The 21,645-nt window shown below is 32.7% G+C and overlaps 2 protein-coding genes and 1 non-coding gene across 4 annotated transcripts; 2 read left to right on the top strand and 1 right to left on the bottom strand.

Annotated features, from left to right (window-relative positions):
• Nucleotides 1-913: 913 nt before the first annotated feature.
• LOC115713401 (protein SMALL AUXIN UP-REGULATED RNA 51-like) lies at nt 914-3,404 on the bottom strand. The gene has a single exon (XM_061113355.1). It carries the CDS (start codon nt 1,834-1,836, stop codon nt 1,309-1,311), a length of 528 nt encoding a protein of 175 aa, XP_060969338.1. The 5' UTR covers nt 1,837-3,404; the 3' UTR covers nt 914-1,308.
• A 1,459-nt stretch (nt 3,405-4,863) lies between these two features.
• Nucleotides 4,864-9,480, top strand: LOC133036689 (uncharacterized). 2 transcript variants are annotated; one of them, XM_061113354.1, is made up of 5 exons: nt 4,864-6,776; nt 6,885-6,953; nt 7,632-8,646; nt 8,754-9,092; nt 9,172-9,480. In XM_061113354.1, the coding sequence occupies exons 3-5, from the start codon at nt 7,903-7,905 to the stop codon at nt 9,412-9,414; spliced, it is 1,326 nt and encodes a 441-aa protein (XP_060969337.1). In that variant the 5' UTR covers nt 4,864-6,776; nt 6,885-6,953; nt 7,632-7,902; the 3' UTR covers nt 9,415-9,480. The 2 variants fall into 2 exon arrangements, with proteins under 2 accessions (XP_060969337.1, XP_060969336.1); XM_061113353.1 differs by having other exon boundaries at nt 4,864-6,953.
• Nucleotides 9,481-17,390: 7,910 nt separating this feature from the next.
• Nucleotides 17,391-17,498, top strand: LOC133037574 (small nucleolar RNA R71). The gene has a single exon (XR_009687666.1). It is a non-coding gene; the product is annotated as a small nucleolar RNA R71 (small nucleolar RNA).
• The last annotated feature ends 4,147 nt before the right edge of the window (nt 17,499-21,645 follow it).

Below are 21,645 nucleotides of genomic sequence, written 5' to 3'. Positions count from 1 at the left end.
GTAATTTAATAATTAAATGCTGAACAATATATATATATATATAATAAAGTTGAGATTTATGTCACTATGCGCAAATTTCTCTTATTTCTGTAGCTGAATTGGTATTATTTAACATAGGGCTACTCAAAAAAATTAACAAATCCCTCAATTTGAATAAACCGTCCAAACCGAATAAACCGACAAAAAATACAACTTGAATAACTTTACGAAAATTTTAAACTGCCCAATAAATATATTGGGGGGTTGAATAAATTTTAAACCGGCCAATAAATATTGAGAAAATTACACTCTATACTATTTTTATATTGTTCTCTTTTATTTTTACCCTCTTTTTTAAAGTCTATCATTTTTACCTATTTTTTTTTAAACGTTGTACTAATTTTGCTCCTGTCACTTTAAGATACTCTCTATGTGACTCTCTTATGTCAGAGTATTTTAGGTACAATATATATAAAAAGAGGTATGTTTTAAATAAATATAATATTAGAGGTAAATTTGATTAATTGATTAATGAAAGGGGTATTTTTCAACTTACCCCATAAATATTCAACCGGCCCAATAAATTGGGCGGGTTGAATATTATTCTTAACTGCTCAAATAACCCGAATAAACCGATTTTCATATTTTTTACTAAAATTATTTATAATAAATAAATTACGTTTAATAGTTAAACTATTTTGCATTTAAAGTTTGTATTTTATAGTGTTTATTTTGAAATTTAGAATTTATAGTTGATAATTATTTAGAATTTACATATGAGTATATTTTTTTATTTTTTTTTATAGTTGACCGTATTTATTTTTCATTTTGATATTGTTGTTACTTTAAAAGGCATGTACTATACATTTATTTTTTCAAATCAATTATTTGAACAACAAAAACTAACAACAATGAAAAAACTAAAAAAGAAAGATCGGTTTAAACAAGTTAACCCGATCAAACCGACAAAAATCATTGGACGGGTTACACTTTTATTTTTCATTTTTTCATTGGACAGATTACAATTAGATATTTACAACCCGACATTTATATTGGGTTGGTAAAAATACACTATAACCCAACCACACCGACCGATGTACACTCTTAAATTTTAATATGCTCACTTGAGCTTCAAGATGAACTCTTAATTTAAAAACAAACGGTACATTACAGTTAATATATATACATACATATTCTTACAATCATTCTACAAGCAAGTCCATACTCTGTTGAAACACGCAAATGAGGAGTATTAGTAGTGAAAAACAAACCGTGGGGTTCAAATTGAGCGCATTACTTAGTAAGATTGATTGAGGTTATTGGTTGCCCTCAAGCCTTTAGGTCATTTTTTTTTTTCTTATCCTTAGAAGACAGACATCTGCACAAAATTTTTTGGAAATCTTGTTCATCACAAGGGATCTCTATTGCACCCTCTTGCTCGAAACCATACTCCTCAGCAGTTTTATCCATCAAACCCCTAAAATCTGGCATTGACAAGCAGCTCGTGGGAATCAAAAACCTCCTCAGCTCGGGCCCCACGTAGACTGCTACATACCCTTTCGGAACTTCTGTGCTCTCTGAGCCTGGAAGTCCCCCGTCAGATAGTTTTCCAGCGAGCAACGATTCTTCTCCATCGACAGAGTCTGAAGGCCTCAACATCTCCTCTTCATTAAATGATGAAGAAGAAGCGATAGTGGTAGTGCTAGTACTATTTTTATGGTAATTAATGGGTGCCCTCCATGGCATTTTGTTGTAAATGTTCTTTGGCTGAGCAATAATATGCTTTCCTTGCTTGATCAAGGTTAAAGGCTGAAAATTGGAGACAAACTTTTTGGTGCTGGGTGAAGCAATTTTCATTTTGTTTGAAAAGAAATAATGAAAAATAAAAATAAAAAATATAAATAACAAAAAAAAAAAAAATATATCACAGTTGTCCAACTTTCCTAGCTCTCTACAGAAAAACTTCACCTGTACAACATATTTTCAAGAATAAAACTTCATGCAGAGTTAGGTAACTACATATATATGTTTGTAACAATACATGATACATTTATTATACATAGTTTTATGTATGAAAATAGAAGATTTTTTTTTTTTTTTTAAAAAAATAAACTATGATTAAAGTGTTTAACGAGTTATACAAAATGCGTAAATTTTAGATGGTTTCTTCTGTGGGATAAATAGAAGAAAATATCTTTCTGTGAAAGAGAAGGAGAACTTTTGTTTTTGTATAAATAAGGCATAATACTTTCATATTGGATAATTAACCTGGAATGAAATGATCACGTATATATATGTACATTATATAAACATTTACAACTTTTACCATACATTTCTAACAACCACTTCTATCTTTGGGGTACGCTTATCTGTAATTATTGTACGGTCTTACTAATGGTCAATAAATAACAATTTTCTAATTGTTGTATCTTGTTTGACTTATTAATTTTGATTTATTTAGTATTAGTATTTTAAGGTGAATTGTCATCTCGTCCTTAAAAGTAAAACTAATGTTGAAATAAGAAAATGTTATGTTAGACTAAGAAACTATAATTTTTACCTCAACTATAATTCCGAGTTTTCCTCCTTAACTAGACCCTATTTACTACAATAGTTTTTAGACTAAGAAACTATTGTAGCTAGAATATACAAATGTATATTATTGTGTTACCTCTCTCTATTTAACATTAGGTATTAGAAGTTTTTTTGCACACTTGTCTCCAAGTGGCTTTGTTGTGTGTCTAAATAAGAGTTTGAAAATATATCTCTAATATCTTCCATTATTTAAGATAAATCAATTAAGTTTTTCTTATAAAAAAAAAACAGTAGCTAACTCATATATTATATATATGTGAAATAAAAATAAAAATAATTCAAAATAAAAATAAATATCATGAAAAATGTAAACAATTCATATTGAAAATGAAAATAATATCATAAAAAATAAAAAAAATTCACATTAATAATGGAAATAATTTAACCTCGAAATGCAAAACAATTAGTATTTAACCTCATATATATAAAATAAAAAACAATTTAATATCAAAATAGAAACTATTGTTTGTAAAATGAAAACAACTAGCACTTAATCTCAAAAAATGAAAACAATTAAACCTCGAAATAAAAAAGTATAGTTTATGAAACAAAAACAGCTAATATTTAACTTCATAGATGTGAAATGCAAATATTTACAAAATGGAAGCTAAGAGAATAAATTCCATAGAAGTTATTTACAAGTATTATCTCGATGAGATTAGAAACTCTGAGGGACAATACTTGCATTATATTCCTCTTCAAATTCTTCTTTGCACTTTTCATGCTTACTCTACATGTTATTCATTTACATACAAATTCACAGTAATCTAAACACACACAAAATAAACATATAAGTATAACTAACTCAAATTTAATATTTAGAATTTGGAAAAAAAAAAAAACACAAAACACGAGAAGACCACTCATACTTCAAACAAACTTACCAAAATCTTTAACTATAAAACAAAGAAAGCTGTACACTTTAAAATGTAAACCAATTATTTACACAAAAAACACTAAAAATTGGCATATGTTAATAAATATTGATTGAAAACAATGTAAATTTAGGCATTTGGACAACTTTAGAGGATAGGATCAGGGCCATGGTAAGCAATAGGCTACCCTTCTGTCGAGTTTAGATCCAATTCAAGCATCTTTTTTATTATTTTTTTTTTTGAGTAAACATCTTTTTGATTTTAATACAAGTTGATCTTGTCTTTCTTTTTCTTTTCTTTTTGCTTTTTTTTTTTTTTTAATTTACATTTATATAAACTTGGGCTAAGACTTAAGAATACATTTATCATAGATATAATGGATTGGTACTCCATACTCCATAGTAAGATTAGGTCTAATCTATGAGTGAACCATATATTAAAAAACAATGAATCTAAAACATTTTGAAAATAACTAAAAATATAGTGACTTAGTTAAGGATCAGTTTCTAATAAACTTCTACTCAAATGACATAAAGACATAAAGATATCTGTAAACTCAGTAATTATAACAAACAAAATAAATTTGGTTTAAACAAAAGTGTATAGCAGAACAAAATTTGAAGCTTCTCCATAATCCTCATAAGCATGTCAACTTTGAGATGAAAGAAAAAGTATTACCCTTGTCAGATACGCAATAACGATCGTCCACAATCAAAGTAGGTGATTCTTTTGCTTTGTCAGCTTCACATTTGGCTGAGAAAACATATTAAAGATATGTTATTGCAGAGCAAAAACAGACAGGTACTTAGATTCTTTATGAATCAAACACCTTCTACTACAGAGTTTAGATGAGTCGATTACTGAATGGCGAGCTCGAAGGCAAACTCAAAACGGAAGTCGAAACAGAGGACAGTTGAAGCAGACGAAAGTCGAACCAGAGGACAGTCGAAGCAGACGGAAGTCCTACCAGAGGTCAGCCGTAGTCGGAGAGGAAATCAACAGAGGTGAAGAAGAGGAGAATCGTGAACAAATATATTAGTTAAATCATATTCTATAGATATTATTATTAATAAGTTTTTGAAAAAAGAAAAACATAAATAACTCTCTTAAAATAAAAATTAGAAAAGTATAATGGTATATTCATAATATCTCTAAAGTATTTATCGTTGAAAAAGGAAAAAGATAGATAATTATTTTTAAAATAAAAATTAAATGATTATAATCCTAATAGTAATATGATTTAAAAAAAAATCCTAACCGATATATATACCGTACTGATAGTCTTTTTTTTTTTTTTATGAAACCGTCTTTAGTTTAGTGAGCAAAAAACTCTTCTTATATATATATATATATACCGTACTCCTATGGTATTGGTGATCACTTTAGTTTTAGCTGTAGGCAGAGAAGTTTCTTGTTTCCAGATTAGTTTTTGTTAATAAATTGTTTTTTGTCATCAACAAATTGTAATAAAATATCGTTAAGAGAAGGTTAGTTTTGTAATCAAATATAATAAGAGACAAAGAGAAGATGAAGATTCTAGAGACAAACTCAAGATTAGAGACACTCGACTTAAAGAGAGTTGAGAATCTGTATATGTGTTGTGTATTAGTATGCTTTCCTAATCCTACTATGAACTATATTTATATAGTTTTCTACTAGAAAATTTCTATTTCTAACCAATGTGCAACTAAATAACACAAATTTATATTTTGAAATAAAAACATTCCATTTCTAGTTAATATAGAAAGAAACATAAATATTATTTTATTCACATTTGGCAATACATTTTGACTAGAATCCTTTAGCACTATAAATATAAAGCAATCAAAAGATCTTATAAAGTTTAGAATTGAAAAAAAAAAAAAAAGATTTTAAACAAGCTGCCAAATGTTTTTGGAAAGAGCTTCCACCAGTCCACCACTTGAGCATAAAAAAAATAATTGTCAAACTAGTTGTACTTCTGCTATACCCATTGGACTGTAAGGAAAATTGCTCTTAATTCAGCTTCCATGGCTGAACCTGCTTTCTCCATTCTTCCATGTAGCATCTGTAAAAAGCACCATCAACGATGGCTAGAGTTCACCAACCATCCATTCCTTATGTCTCCTGGGCTCAATATTTCACCTAGAATATTCTTCAGACTTAACAAAATCCATGAAAGACTTTGAACTTTTTGCCTAACTACCTCCAATGGATAGAAAAATGCAACCTACTCCTTGTAGGGAGGGCTTCATTTGAAACTCCCCAAAGTATCACCTCGTTTTGAATGAGAGAGAATCGAAAGAATTCTTTCTTATCTATTTGAATGAAAGATTACAAGCTTTATATATATTGAGCTAGAGCTAACAACACTAACAATGTAAAGACCGCCTAACTTTAATATAGTAGATCATGAAATAATTAGAGTTTAATTATGAGATTGAGTTATAAATCATGATTTACGCATTTGTGGAGATTTATATGAATTCAGATTATGCTATTTATGATATATGTGTATTTCTTGTTTATCGTATTTTGTGCCTAGTGGCAGTGGAACGCGACGTTGGGCCATTAGAGAGTCACGTTTTTATATGGTTTAGAATTTTATTAGTAGCGGGACAACATGGTTGATCATTGGAAATATCGGGAAATTGTTGGATTGGATCGGAGTCCGAGGGACAATACTTGCATTATATTCCTCTTCAAATTCTTCTTTGCACCTTTCATGCTTGCTTTACATGTTTTTCATTGAGATTTTTACACCTCATGTCAAAATTGACATCTTTTTTACATTTTTATCAATACACGGTTTTTTAAACTTTTTTAACTTTTACATTTTTCAATTTTACTTTTCAAAAAGTTTCATAATTACAATTTTACCTTTTTCCTTCTTCCTTACACACGTACACGCACGCCACCTCATAACTCCTTTCTTATTTTTTTTTTGAATTTTTCATTTATCTGATTCTTCCACTCTTCAAACCGAGCTTCCCACGATCACCATTATCAAGCCCTAACCCATTTCTTCTTCCCACGATCACCTTCTCCAAGCCCTCACCCACGTTTTCCTCAACCTACATTGTCATGCTCCACTATATTTTTTCTATATAAATGGCATCCACTAGAAGTGGTTCGAAATCACCATCTCCGGCGAAGAAACTTTCTAAAAAATCGAAGAAGCCTCCAACTGTTACTTCCAAAGTCGAAGCTAAGATGGGGTTAAAAAAAATTGCTAAAAATTTAGTGGGTGATGTTCCAGAGACATCGGGCACTAAGAAAAGAGCCCTTCCAGTTAAGGCCGATGCTCATAAGCCTAAGAGAGCAAAAATTTCCAAGTCTGCACGCGATGTAAGTTTCTCTTTGTTGTTTTTAAATTTTTCTTTAGTTTTTTTTCTGGTTGTTTTATTTGTGGTGTTACATTTGATGATTTAAAGTTTTCCCCATTTTTTGTTCTAGGTTTCCTCAGATTCTGATTTTGAGGATGAAGTGCATGCTGAGGACCAAAAGCCTAAAGTTAAATCGAAGGTAATTTAAAATTGCTTGGTTTCATTTTATTGTGTTAATTTTTACATGAGCTTTTTAGGTCACTGATTTAGGTGTTTATTAGGATGTTTTTATGTTTTTTTGTTGTTCTTTATGTATTTCTGTCATGTATTGTGGTTGATGTTGTTTTGTTGTTTTTATTCAGTTGTTGTTTGGTTGTTGAAAAATTGCCCAGTTCAATTCGTATTTTGTTACAGTTTTGAATTGCTTTTCCCCATTGGTTGTTTATATGTTTATTGTGAATTTGTTTTCGGTTGTTTTACACACTATTAGTATTGAGAAACATTTTACTAATTTCAATTGCAACAAGATCTTTCAGTGTTGTTTATTCTTTAGTTTTGTATATGTTTATTGTGAGTTTTTTCTCGGTTGTTTGTCACACTACTATTATCGACTACCATTTTCAAAATTTCATAACAACGAGCTTGTACAGTGTTGTTAATATTTTAGTTGTTTTTTTATAAGTTGTGACAGTGTTGTTACTGTATTTTTTTGAAAGTTGTTTATCTCTTACATTTATCATACTGTAAGGGTTTCATAAACGTTGTTTTTAGGTTTTTTATTGGTTGTATTTTGGTTACTGCATTTTTATATCTTCATTGTTATTGTATCTAAGATTTGTTGCTTATGTTTTACTTTGTATTTCTTTTTTTTTTGCAGGTCCATGCTAGGACCTCAGAGAAGGTTGAAGGATTTGACTTACCAAAGAAAAATCCCCCTAAGGTGTCCTTTTTTTTTAAAAAAAATTATTTTTATTATTTGTTTTCTGTTTTTGTTTTAGTTTTTGTCCTGATTTATTTTGTTTCAATTGATACAGGAATGAGATTATATTTATGACCAGAAGAATCTCTTCATTGCGAAAGCCTTTTCGACTGCTACTTTCCAGGTGATAGAGAACATTAAGTCTTGTCTTTCAGATGTACAGCTTGAAATGTTTTCCAAAACCTGTTTTGGACATTTCCTTAACCTTCCTGATTTTAAAGTTCATCCCCAAGTGTTTCACGGGTTGTTGCTCCGGGAGGTTCAACAACCTAATGATGCTGAGTTGTGGGTAATGATACGCGGTGTTAGGCTTAGGTTTAGCATTGAGGAGTTTGCTTTGATTACTGGGTTAGACTGTGACTGTGACTGTAGTGTTTTAGATTTTAAGCAAGACGTTAATAGTCTTTGTGAAAAATATTGGCCAACTTCGTCCTCTATCACTAAGGAATCTGTTAGGGAATGTTTTACCACCAAGAGGTGGGGTGATTCTGATGAGGATGCTGTGAAGTTGGCAGTTTTGTATTTTGTGGAGTGGTTCTTGCTTAGTGGCACTAAGCATAAAAATGTACCTAAGTCTATTTTAGATGTTGTAGATAGTGGGAGGTACAATGAATTTGCTTGGGGCCGGAGTTCTTTTGAATTGACTATTTCCTCATTGAAGGGTAAGCTTGATAGTTGGGTTGAGGGTGTTAGGAAGGCAAGGAGTTCGGGAAAGAGGCCGAGTATTTTTTACACTTTGATTGGTTGTCCTCATGTTCTTCAAATTTGGTTCTACGAGTGTTGTAAGTACATGAAAGGTAAGTACTGCCAAAAGGAAAACTCTCGTATTCCAAGGATCACTCAGTGGACATGCAATAGTCAGCCTACTTTCAAAGTTTTGAAGACTACTATTTTTGATGTTTCCAAAGATAAGGTATATCTGTTTGTTGTAATTTGGTTTTTCAGTAGTTGTTTTTATGTTGTTTTTCATTATTAATAATCTTCATAATTGAAATTTTCATTTTGTTGTTTTTTGATCAGCTGCAACTTTCAAATATGAGGCCCACGGCTGGTGAGTTCAAAGCTTTGAAACTGAGCAGTTTCAAGTTTGACACTGACTACAACTCTTACAAGAGTCTTCCTGTTCCCGAAGAGCCAACTGTTGCTCAGAGTGACATTTCTGTCAAGCTTGATGATTTTTCTGAGAAATTTGATGGGTTGGAGGTCAAGATCGATTTGTTGCATACTTCCCAACAGAAGATTTCATCAGATTTGGTTGAGTTGAAAGAGTTTGTGTCTGCACAGTTTGTTTCTTTTGGTGCTCAGATGGCTTCAATGCAGACACAGTTTTCTACTGTTTTTGCCGATTCCTATGCCAAGGTATTTTAGTTTTTCAATAGTTGTTTTTCGGTTTTTTTTAAGTTGTTTTATACTAATTTAATTTGAAATTTCAATATAGGACAAAGGCAGTGACTCTTCCAATGATGATGATGGAAGTGGTGATGAAGCAGATTTTGATTTAAATGAATCTGAAGAAACTGATGACAATGAAGAAGAGAATGTTATGGGTGATGAAGAAGGTGAGGGTAGTGAAGGTGAAGAGAAGGATGGTCAAGCTGATGAAGATTCTGACTCAAAAGAAAAAAATGATAAGGGCAGTGATGATGAATCCACTGATAGTGAGGAGAAGGTAGATAAGTAGACAATGTAACTAGGTTTTAGTTACTTTGTGTGGTTTATTTTGTTGTAAGTCCGTTTTTTTTTTTTTTTTTTTGGTAAATCAGTCATGAAGTGCATTACTAAAAACAATTTGTACAATCTAAGAGCACCTGATATAGCAAGGCCTCAAATCTATTTACAGTATATTTTAATTGCTAGAGCATCTGAGTATTCAACTACATGCTATTAGTTACAAAGCATCAAACCATTGTAAATCTTTTTGCTGTATCTTCTTTGGCTTTACACATGTAATTCTATTCTTTACTGCTATTTGAAGTTGCTGTACACTTGTGTCGACTGGAACTATTTTATCATTCCATATTTTTTCATTTCTGCTCTTCCAAATCATGTAAACCAATCCCGCAATAGCTGCTGAATATACTGCTTTCTTGAATTTGCCTATTTTTGCCCTTTCAATCCACCTGATAATGTTCTTCAAGGAGAAGGAAACCATGTTTGATTACGCCCAAACTTGTCTTCACAAAGCGGTTGTTGTAGTGTAGCATGGGCGGTCGTGTCCACAGAGAGATATCTTATCAAAAAGTGATTAGTAGAACTTTAAGCGCAAAAAGTAAATAAATCGTTGGTGGTTTTTGAGAAAATTTTGAAAATAAATTTAAAGCAAATAAAATTGGTAGAAAATTATAATAAAAAAAATGATAAGGTTTCAAGAATCACCTATATGTTTGGCTCATTTATTTGGGTTTTGATTCACACATATAACACAATTAAATTATTCACTTCCCAATAATTTAATCGGAAGATAAAACTTGAAGAACATATAATAAAAAAAATGTATTTGAGTAATATAGAACTCTCACATTAAGATTGTAGAAAATAATCTTATGAAAAATCTAAGAATGACAATATACCTTTTGTTTGGTAATAATGCAATAAGAGATTAATCATAAAATTATAATATTAATGTATATTTATCCTAATCATATTCACATAGAAAAAGCATGACTATTTCTATATAATACTAGATAGATAAATATATTAATATAGAGATAAAAAAAAGAAAAATATACTACTCAAATGTATAAACTTTAAGCACTTGGTGAATCAAAACACAAGTAAATATTACCTCACATATAAGATCATCCTTTACCTTATCTAGGAAACTAGCCAAAAATGCTAGTCATTCTCACAATAATCTAAAAAGAAAATATGAGAAGAGATAGATAAAATAAAACTAAAATTTACTATAGTTTTTGCCAATGAAAAATTACACACCAAATGTGTACAAGAGGTCTCCTTTATATAGTGTTTTTGGAGACACAAATGTGAAATAAAATCCATGCATAGAATTAAAAAGGAAAGCTGAATAAATTTAAATTGAAAATAGCTTAATTTTTGGGATTAGAAATTTAAAGCGCACAATTGAGGCATGCTTAAGACGTTCCTTGTCAGCAACAACTAATCAAATTGAAAATATACAATTTGATTAAGCCAAATCAGAAAGAAGATAATCTTGAACGTGGCCATTAAATTACAATCCCCAACTTCCTTGCCACATGTCGTACTCATAGGGAAATGGAATCAATCAAAATTGTTAATCCTCTTTGAATGTGATCCAATTTTACAACTGCTATTGAGTTGTACAAACTAGAGAGAATAAAATCAATCTTAGATTTTCTCATGGGTTTATGCTATTGGGCTTCTCCTTTTGTCAACTTTACCAAAAATCATTTTCTTTCCTGCAAAAATGAACATAAACTAAATTTAAAATAATATTTTCAATTATATAATATATCATATTAATTTCATGAAAATATTAATCAAAACTTAATTTAATTTAAACTTTAACATCAATAAAATGATATTTTTGACCACTAATCACAACCCCCAACTAGCTTATTGCTAGTCTCTAGCAATTCAAGCGGAGAAGAAAATTATCAAGCTGAATAATCAAGTCACACCAATCAAAACCAACCATGCATTTTAAAATATCATCAAGAAATCAGAAATTGCTAAGCAAACTACTTAGTTGTAACCCCAGAGTTGTGGGTGTGTGCACCAAACCATATCCATTTCTTACCACAAGCCATAACACAAATAGCATCGAAAAATCTCAAAAGCGTAAAGGTCTCAACTCCAATTTCCTCACAGGCATTGAAAGTATTTTTTTTTATGGGAGAGATGACACTCTTGGAGTTGGAATTGTAACAATTAACGCTCAAATGAGAGAAGACAAACTTTTTAGGACAAACAATTTGAACAAATATTGATCATAAGATAGGAAAATCAAATAATTAGAATTTAAATGACAAACAACCTTTGGGATTTACAAGAGACTTGAAGAATAAAGAGCCAACTAAAAGAAAATTGTAAATATTAGAAAGGAACACTTTTTTTTTTTTTTTAAGAAACACATGAAGTGATGTTTCTTTCATTCAATTTTTTATATGGAACAATTTTTTTTTTTTTTTTTTTTTTTTTTTTTGTAAAAAGAAAACACAATAACGAAATATTGCTCTTGTTCTATTTTTTTTTTCTTATTTTTCTTAATATTTTTTTTTATTTTTTTGTTTGTTTTTTTTTTTTACAAAAGGCAACATAAAAAATACATGAATAAAAAGAAAAAAAATAACATTACAACAAAGGCTCTTTTAACACATGAAATTATCCCTCCAGTATATGTCATATGTTTAAATTCCAAAAATCTAATTTGACCAACTCAAATGATCAATAAAAGTTCAAAAAGTCGTTTTCTCAACTCTCACAACTCACCGAAAAAATGGAAAACTTTAAGCTTGAAAATTTTCTCAACTATTTGTGTTAACGACCATCTTACCACATGTTTGGAAAGTGCATTAAAGAACTCTGAAAATCACTCCTTAATAGCTAAACATAGCAAAATCCAACTCAAACAAAATATTTCAATCATGCTTAGAAAATTTTGAGAAAATTTGACTTAAAAGTTCAACACAACAATGTAATTCTCCAAATGAAAGCTCACCAGAACTTACCACCCCCAACCGAAAATCAGACAGTGTCCTCAATGTCAAAATAAATATGCAATGAAAAAGATAGGGGAAAGAGAACACCTGGAAGATGACAATATCCATGGGGCGGTAATTGAAACAACCTGATAACACAAAACAAACCCAAAACAAACAAAAACGAAAACGAAAAACACACAAAACTAATAGAAAAGTAAAAAAAAAATATATATATAAAATAAAATAAAACATGTAAAAGAAATGAACAACTCAGAGTGTATAGATAGGGTCCTTAAGAAGGACCTCTTCAACATGACTCACACTCTCGATGTAATGCTTCAATCTCTGGCCATTGACTCTAAAAATTCTCCCATCAGTTGGGTCCTCAACTTCAACAGAACCATTCGGAAAAACCTTTTTCACCACAAATGGGCCAGTCCACCGTGATCTCAACTTACCTGGGTGGAAATGCAACCGAGAATCATAAAGATGCACCTTTTGATTCACCTCAAAATTCTTTCGCAGGATCTGTTTATCATGAGCAGCTTTCATTTTTTCCTTGTAGATCCTGGAATTATCATATGCCTCATTTCTCAACTCCTCAATTTCGAGACGAAATTTGGAGTTTGCGATTAATGCCTGCAGCATTAAGATCAAAATTAAAGGCTTTGACAGCCCAATATGCCTTATGCTCAAGTTCAACAGGCAAATGACAAGCTTTCCCATAAACAAGCCGATAGGGAGACATCCCAAGAGGGGATTTGAAAGCAGTACGGTATGCCCGAGCGTCGAAGACGAGAAGACCAATCTTTTCGCAGGATTTACCGTTTTTTCCAGAATTTGTTTTATCTCCCTATTGGCTAACTCCGCTTGCCCATTGGTCTGCGGATGGTAAGAATTAGCAACCTTATGGAGCACACCGTACTTCCGCATGAGAGCCTCAAAAGACTTGTTGCAAAAGTGTGTGCCTTGATCACTAATGATAGCACGAGGCGTACCGAACCTTGACAAAATGTTTTCCTTCAAGAACTTGGTAACTGTTGCATTATCATTGGTTCGACAAGGTACAGCCTCAACCCATTTAGAAACATAATCCACAGCAAGGAGAATGTAAAGGTAACCAGAAGATGATGGAAATGGTCCCATGAAATCTATACCCCAACAATCAAATATCTCAATCACAAGAATAGGGTTCAAGGGCATCATGTGACGACGAGATAGAGAGCCTAACTTTTGGCACCTCACACATGAACGACAAAATTCGTTGGTGTCTTTGAACAAAGTGGGCCAATAAAGGCCACACTGTAAGATTTTTGCAGTAGTTTTCTTCACAGAGAAGTGACCACCACATGCATCATTGTGACAAAAGTTCAAAACACTAGACACCTCATCATCAGGGATGCATCTTCGTATGATCTGATCGGGGCAATACTTGAACAAGTATGGATCATCCCAATAGAAATTGCGCACCTCGACCAGAAACTTGCGTCTATCTTGTGAACTCCACTCAGAAGGAAGTTCACCTGTTACTAAGTAGTTAACTATGTGTGCATACCACGGTAACTTAGTCACAGCAAGCAGTTGCTCATCGGGGAAATCATCACGAATAGGTGGATCATCAGCAGAATCACTAAATTCAAGTCGAGACAAGTGATCTGCGACGACATTCTCAACACCTTTCTTGTCTTTGATTGTGATGTCAAATTCTTGCAATAGAAGGATCCACCGTATTAAGCGCGCCTTAGTATCCTTTTTGGAAAGGAGGTACTTAAGGGCAGAATGATCTGTGAAGATCGTAATAGGTGAACCAATCAAGTAAGCTCGAAATTTGTCAAGAGCAAAGACAACAGCAAGCAACTCTTTTTCAGTAGTGGAATAGTTCATTTGAGCACTATTAAGAGTTCGACTTGCATAATAGACAACAAAAGGTTTCCCCTCCCTTCGTTGTCCCAAAACAGCTCCAACAGCAAAATTACTTGCATCACACATGATTTCAAAAGGCAAATTCCAATCAGGTGACTGTATGATGGGAGCGGACGTTAATTTTGCAACAAGTGTTCGGAATGCATCCTCACACTTTTGTGTCCACTCAAAATTAGCATCTTTGGCGAGGAGGTTGCACAGTGGACGAGAAATCATTGAAAAGTTTTGGATGAACCTCCTATAAAAACCAGCATGCCCAAGAAAAGATCTAACATCTTTGACAGTCTTTGGAGTGGGCAAATTAGAAATGAGATCAATCTTAGACTGATCTACCTCAATCCCTCTTTCGGAGACAATGTGTCCCAAGACTATGCCTGAAGATACCATGAAATGGCATTTCTCCCAATTGAGTACAAGACCTTTCTCAATACATCGTGTTAAAACAGCTTCTAAATTAAGAAGGCATGTTTCAAAAGAACTTCCAAAGGCGTTAGATCATCCATAAATACTTCCATACATTTTTCAACCATGTCAACGAAAATGCTCATCATGCACCTTTGGAAGGTGGTGGTGCATTACACGGTCAAATGGCATACGCCGAAAAGCATAAGTACCGAAAGGACATGTAAAAGTGGTCTTATCTTGATCCTCCAATGCAATCTCGATTTGATAATAGCCTGAATAGCCATCAAGAAAGCAATAAAAAGGATGCCCAGCCACACGTTCAAGGATTTGGTCGATAAATGGAAGTGGGAAATGATCCTTACGGGTGGCAGCATTCAACTTTCGATAATCAATGCACATGCGCCAACCCGTCACAGTCCTTGTGGGAACAAGGGCCCCTTTATCATTTTCAATAACAGTTACACCCGATTTCTTAGGTACTACCTGAATTGGACTGACCCATTTGCTATCAGCCACTGGATAAGCGATGTTAGCATCCAAAAGTTTCAACACTTCAGTTTTCACAACTTCTTTCATGGTGGGGTTCAGTCTTCTTTGAGGATCTCTTCGAGGGATTGCTCCCTCCTCCAACTTGATTCTATGGGAGCAAATTAAAGGGCTAATACCTTTAATATCAGCAAACGTCCAACCTATTGCAGGTTTATGCTTCTTTAGTAGCTTGACTAATTGCATTTCCTGTGAAGGATCAAGTTTGGACGAGATGATAACAGGAAAGGTATCACCATCTCCCAAGAAAACATGTTTTAAACCCTCAGGTAGTTGGGCTAGCTTAACAGTGGGAACCTCTTCAGTAGAAGGTTTTGGCTTTTCCCTTTCACCAGGTAGCTCTTCAAATCGAGGCTGCCAAAACTTTGCTCTTCCGTTTTGTGAGTCTTTATAACAAGAAATTTCATTAATTGACTCATTAAAACCGGAACTTTCGAAGCTTGTGAAGAGTTCATCAAGATCATCAGAATTTTTTTGCAATTGAATCTCCTCAGAAATGAGCGTGTCAATCAAAAATGTCTGATAACACTCATCATCGTCATGTGGTTGCTTTGCAACATGAAAAATATTGACCTCAAGAGTCATATTCCCAAAAGATATTTTCATTAGACCATTCCTACGAGTTAATAAGGGCATTAGGCATAGCGAGGAAAGGTCTTCCAAGTATGATAGGGATTTTGGATTCCATGTTAACCACGAGATTGAGTATCCGGGATAAGAAAGTCCACGGGGTAATAGAATTTGTCAACTTGAACAAGAACATCCTCAACAATTCCCCGAGGCTTCTTGATAGAACGATCGACCAAGCCGTAAGACAACAGAAGTAGGCTTGATTTCACCAAGACTAAGTTGCGAGTAGACAGAATAAGGCATGAGATTAACACTCGCTCCTAAGTCTAGCAAAGCTTGACTAAATTCATGAGTCCCGATTTGACAAGAAATGGTGGGACAGCCCGGGATCTTTGTATTTCGGCGGTGTCTTTTGTTCAATTACCGCACTAACTTGCTCGGTCGAAAGCAGTCTTTTTGACATGATGCTTCCTTTTTACAGTGCAAAGATCCTTGATGATTTTAGCATAGGTTGGCACTTGTTTGATGACGTGAAGCAAAGGAAGATTAATCTTCACTTGTGTCAAGTGCTCAAGGATTTCTCCTCGATTTTCAAGATTTTTCCCAGCAGGTCTCAAAGCACAGGAAATGGAACTTTTGCAGAAGCATTGGATGGCACACTTTTATGGACAACATGTGGAGATTTTGAAGTGGTAGCTGTTATTGGTTGATCTTCCAAAGTTTTACCACTTCTAGTTGTGATGGCATTAGCCTCCTTAACTATTTGATCGTTAGAGCTGGAGGTTTGAGCCATATGTTGCCCTTGTGCATTGAATTGAGGCTGAGAAGGAAGTTTGCCTCTTTCAGAAATAGCCAAGGACCCAGTCAATTTTGAAAATTGACTCTTCATTTCTTTGATTTCTTCCATCATTTGGCGATTTATTTTAGTTTGCTCCTCCATGAATGATTGAACGGTGTTCTCAAGAGAACTCCTTTGAGGTGGAGAATTGTATTGAGGAGCAGGCTGAGCTTTTGATGGTTGATTTTGGTGCTCATTTCTCCATTGCCCTCCGGAAGATTGTGCTTGGTTGGGATCTTTCCAACTGAAATTTGGGTGGTTTCTCCAACCAGGGTTGTACGTATTAGAGAATGGCTTATTGTAGGTCCCTAAGGCATTGCATTGCTCTTCATAAACCCCCTTCATTTCTCTAAAGGCTAAACAATCCTTAGCTAAATGATCCGATTCTCCACACACAAAACATGGCTCATGTATTTCTGCTTTGGCAACCATATTCAGTCCTTGCCCACTTTTTTTTTAAAGGCCTCAAGTTGCTTTGTTAAGGACTCAACTTGGGCTTTGAGACTGTCCTCCTCCCTTAGTTGGTAAATTCCTGCTGGTCGATTTCTGTTAGTGCTTTCAGTAGCACTTGGACCAGTCCAAGTATGAGATTTTTCTGCAAGCTCATTGAGATATTCAAAGGCTTCTTCAGGATCTTTTTGGAGGAATTCACCATTGCACATCATTTCTATAAACTGGCGTTCACGACTAGTGAGGCCTTCATAGAAATAACTAACTAGGCGCCATTTTTCATAACCATGGTGGGGACAAAGAGTTAACAGTTCTTTAAACCTTTCCCAGACTTGATAAAGAGTTTCATTGTCTTTTTGGGAAAAGGTAGAAATCTGCCTTTTTAAACCATTGGTCTTGTGGTTAGGGAAGTATTTGTGAAAGAATGATGATGTCATTTCTTCCCATGTTCCAATAGACCTTGGTCTCAGAGAGTATAACCAGCTTTTAGCTTTATCCTTCAAAGAGAAGGGAAAAAACTTTAATCGCACAGTATCCGCGATATTAGCTTGGTTATAAAAAGTAGCTACCACATTGTCGAATTCCCTAATATGCACATAAGGATTTTCATTTTCTAAACCATGGAAATTTGGCAAGAGTTGAATCATGCCAGGTTTGAATTCAAAATTGGGCATATTAGGTGGAAAGAGGATACAAGAAGGGGTAGGAGTGCGAGTAGGATGGAGATAGTCATTAAGACTTCTCTGCTGAATTTCATCATGATGGGCCATGGCGAATGGATTATGAGCAATTGTTGAGGTGGGAGAGGCAATGCTTGATGTATCGGAAGAGTTATCACTAGGGGTGTTGGGTCTCCTTACAAATCTCCCTAGTTCATCTCTATGACGATTCATTCACTTAAATTTTTTTTTATTTTTTTTATTTTTTATTTTTTTGTTGAACTTGTTTCTTGGTAAATTTGGACAATTTGAAATGATCTTACATGCCTCACCAGACTCCCCGGGGTACTAAGTGAGTATGAAAAATCACAATTCAAATATTTCTAACCAAATGACCAATAAGTAAAATAAATTACTTATTTTGAAGGAACAAGCTTGGTTTTTTTTTTTAAATAGTAATAAGTCCAAAAATGTAATAAGACAAGGGCATACACAAGAAATATTCCCGAGTAGATTGGGAAGGTTGCCAAGGTACCGCTTCGTCCCACACTTTCCTAGACAGAACCAAGGTTCCCAGGAAAGTGTAGAGGGTACTCTATCACAAGCCTTAAAAGCCAATCTTTCTAGACAGAATACTCTCAGTTTTTACCACTTGTTGCATTACACTTTGTTCCTAATACTATAAAGTTTTATGAATAATTTTATTTTAGAATTTTATGAATTTTTTTTTTTTTAAAAAAAAAAAATAAAGAGGTGGAACCTAAATTAAAGCTAATCTAAAACCTAAGGTTACACAAATTAAGGGACTAAACCTAATAATTTGAAATCTATAAATTTAAAGCTAAAGAAAAAAATAATAAATGACAAATAATTACAAAATTAACAATGAATGATAATTTGAACACAATAAATGTAGAAAAGAAAAGAAAAATATGTAAAAACAAATTAATGACTAATATATATATATTATATATAACTAATACCACATATATAATTGAACGAAAAGAGAAAATAAAAATATATGTATATAAATATATAAGCGTATAATAAATATGACAATTTTTTTTTAAGTTATTAGACACAAAGAGAAAAATTAATAATTAAAAAAAAAAATACAAGTGTTATATATACACATTATAGAATGACTTACCTCTTGGCTGAAAAGTCCACTAAGTTTTGATTTCAATCTCCCCGGCAACGGCGCCAAAATTTGATTACGCCCAAACTTGTCTTCACAAAGCGGTTGTTGTAGTGTAGCATGGGCGGTCGTGTCCACAGAGAGATATCTTATCAAAAAGTGATTAGTAGAACTTTAAGCGCAAAAAGTAAATAAATCGTTGGTGGTTTTTGAGAAAATTTTGAAAATAAATTTAAAGCAAATAAAATTGGTAGAAAATTATAATAAAAAAAATGATAAGGTTTCAAGAATCACCTATATGTTTGGCTCATTTATTTGGGTTTTGATTCACACATATAACACAATTAAATTATTCACTTCCCAATAATTTAATCGGAAGATAAAACTTGAAGAACATATAATAAAAAAAATGTATTTGAGTAATATAGAACTCTCACATTAAGATTGTAGAAAATAATCTTATGAAAAATCTAAGAATGACAATATACCTTTTGTTTGGTAATAATGCAATAAGAGATTAATCATAAAATTATAATATTAATGTATATTTATCCTAATCATATTCACATAGAAAAAGCATGACTATTTCTATATAATACTAGATAGATAAATATATTAATATAGAGATAAAAAAAAAGAAGAAAAATATACTACTCAAATGTATAAACTTTAAGCACTTGGTGAATCAAAACACAAGTAAATATTACCTCACATATAAGATCATCCTTTACCTTATCTAGGAAACTAGCCAAAAATGCTAGTCATTCTCACAATAATCTAAAAAGAAAATATGAGAAGACATAGATAAAATAAAACTAAAATTTACTATAGTTTTTGCCAATGAAAAATTACACACCAAATGTGTACAAGAGGTCTCCTTTATATAGTGTTTTTGGAGACACAAATGTGAAATAAAATCCATGCATAGAATTAAAAAGGAAAATTTGAATAAATTTAAATTGAAAATAGCTTAATTTTTGGGATTAGAAATTTAAAGCGCACAATTGAGGCATGCTTAAGACGTTCCTTGTCAGCAACAACTAATCAAATTGAAAATATACAATTTGATTAAGCCAAATCAGAAAGAAGATAATCTTGAACGTGGCCATTAAATTACAATCCCCAACTTCCTTGCCACATGTCGTACTCATAGGGAAATGGAATCAATCAAAATTGTTAATCCTCTTTGAATGTGATCCAATTTTACAACTGCTATTGAGTTGTACAAACTAGAGAGAATAAAATCAATCTTAGATTTTCTCATGGGTTTATGCTATTGGGCTTCTCCTTTTGTCAACTTTACCAAAAATCATTTTCTTTCTTGCAAAATGAACATAAACTAAATTTAAAATAATATTTTCAATTATATAACATATCATATTAATTTCATGAAAATATTAATCAAAACTTAATTTAATTTAAACTTTAACATCAATAAAATGATATTTTTGACCACTAATCAATGTTCCACCCCAGCCATCTCTTAACCTGCTGAAGTCCCTGCTCTGAAAAATTGCAGGAAAAAAATAAATGCTGAGATGTTTCCGTGGTTGTTCTGCACAGCACACACTCATCATCATTCACCAATTGAAACCTGTGAAGTCTTTCCTTTGTTTTCAACCTGTCTAACATTGCAATCCATAACATAAAACTATGTTTAGGAACATTTAATCTCCCCCAAGCTTCTTTACTCCAGTGGCAAGTTTGCTCCTGCTGCTGCAACATGTTATATCCAGCTGCTATAGTATATTGCAGCTTGCTGAATTGTGTTGTATCAATTCGGTTCTTGAGCTTCTCTTTGATTTCTACTAATTTCCTCCAATACCAACTCCCTTGGCAATTCCCCTTATATTCCCACCAGTTTTTATGCTTAATATAAACATTATGAATCCATTTGACCAATAGGTTGTCTTTCTTTGAAGCAATTGCCCATACATGTTTGATGAGAGCTGCTGTATTCCAATCAGAGATCTTCAAGAAGCCTAAACCTCCTGCTTTCTTTGGTTTACAGAGAGTTTCCCAGGCCACATTTCCAGGACCTGTTGAGTAGCAAGTCCCTTTCCAAAGAAAGCTTCGACATATACTTTCTATTTCTGAGATGACTTTCTTTGGTAACACAAGCATCTGGCTCCAATAAGTATGAAAGGATAAGAGTACAGAATTGATCAATACCATTCTCCCTGCATAAGAAATGTTCCTTGAACTCCATTGCTTGATCCTTGCTGTCATTTTTTGCACCAGCAATTGACAATCTGCTTTAGATATTCTTTTATAACATATTGGAATTCCCAAGTATTTGAAAGGCATTGCTTGCTTGGAAAATCCTGAAATATGAGCAATTCTTGTGAAGTCCGTTTTAGGTAGTGGTCTTGTAATTCTATGTTCTTGTTATGTCTCTTGTTATGTTTTATTTTTTTTTTTAAAAAAAAATTTGCAACTATTTTTCAGACTATTTATTTGTATTTATTATGTTATTTATATGGCTGTGTTTGTAGATTATGTTGTTCGCAATTTATTGTTGGTTTTCTTATTTTACTTGTTGTTTTTATTTTGTTTTTAAGTTGTTATGTAGTTTTTTTTTAGTTGTTGAAGTCTTTCACAAAAAATAACTTCACTTTTTTTCCATTTTCTTTTTCCTTTATTTTCTGTATCAAGAATTTCGTTGATTTCAATGACGGCCCTACTCAAATAGATGTTGAGGCTACTGTTCAGTCCGGTGTAAAAGCAGTTGAGATTATGG

This window comes from Cannabis sativa, chromosome 4 (assembly GCF_029168945.1).
Source record: "Cannabis sativa cultivar Pink pepper isolate KNU-18-1 chromosome 4, ASM2916894v1, whole genome shotgun sequence".
Classification (NCBI taxonomy): Eukaryota; Viridiplantae; Streptophyta; class Magnoliopsida; order Rosales; family Cannabaceae; genus Cannabis; species Cannabis sativa.
The sequence above is the reverse complement of the archived record's forward strand: the minus strand, read 5'-3'. Positions and strand labels throughout refer to the sequence as shown.

Bases quoted from the DNA above. Each gene is read 5' to 3' on its own strand.
- LOC133036689 (XM_061113354.1), top strand. From the start codon at position 7,903: ATGTTTTCCAAAACCTGTTTTGGACATTTCCTTAACCTTCCTGATTTT. The intron at 8,647-8,753 runs GTATATCTGTTT...TTTTTTGATCAG, and splicing joins TTGATGTTTCCAAAGATAAG to CTGCAACTTTCAAATATGAG. The intron at 9,093-9,171 runs GTATTTTAGTTT...ATTTCAATATAG, and splicing joins TTGCCGATTCCTATGCCAAG to GACAAAGGCAGTGACTCTTC.
- LOC115713401 (XM_061113355.1), bottom strand. From the start codon at position 1,836: ATGAAAATTGCTTCACCCAGCACCAAAAAGTTTGTCTCCAATTTTCAG.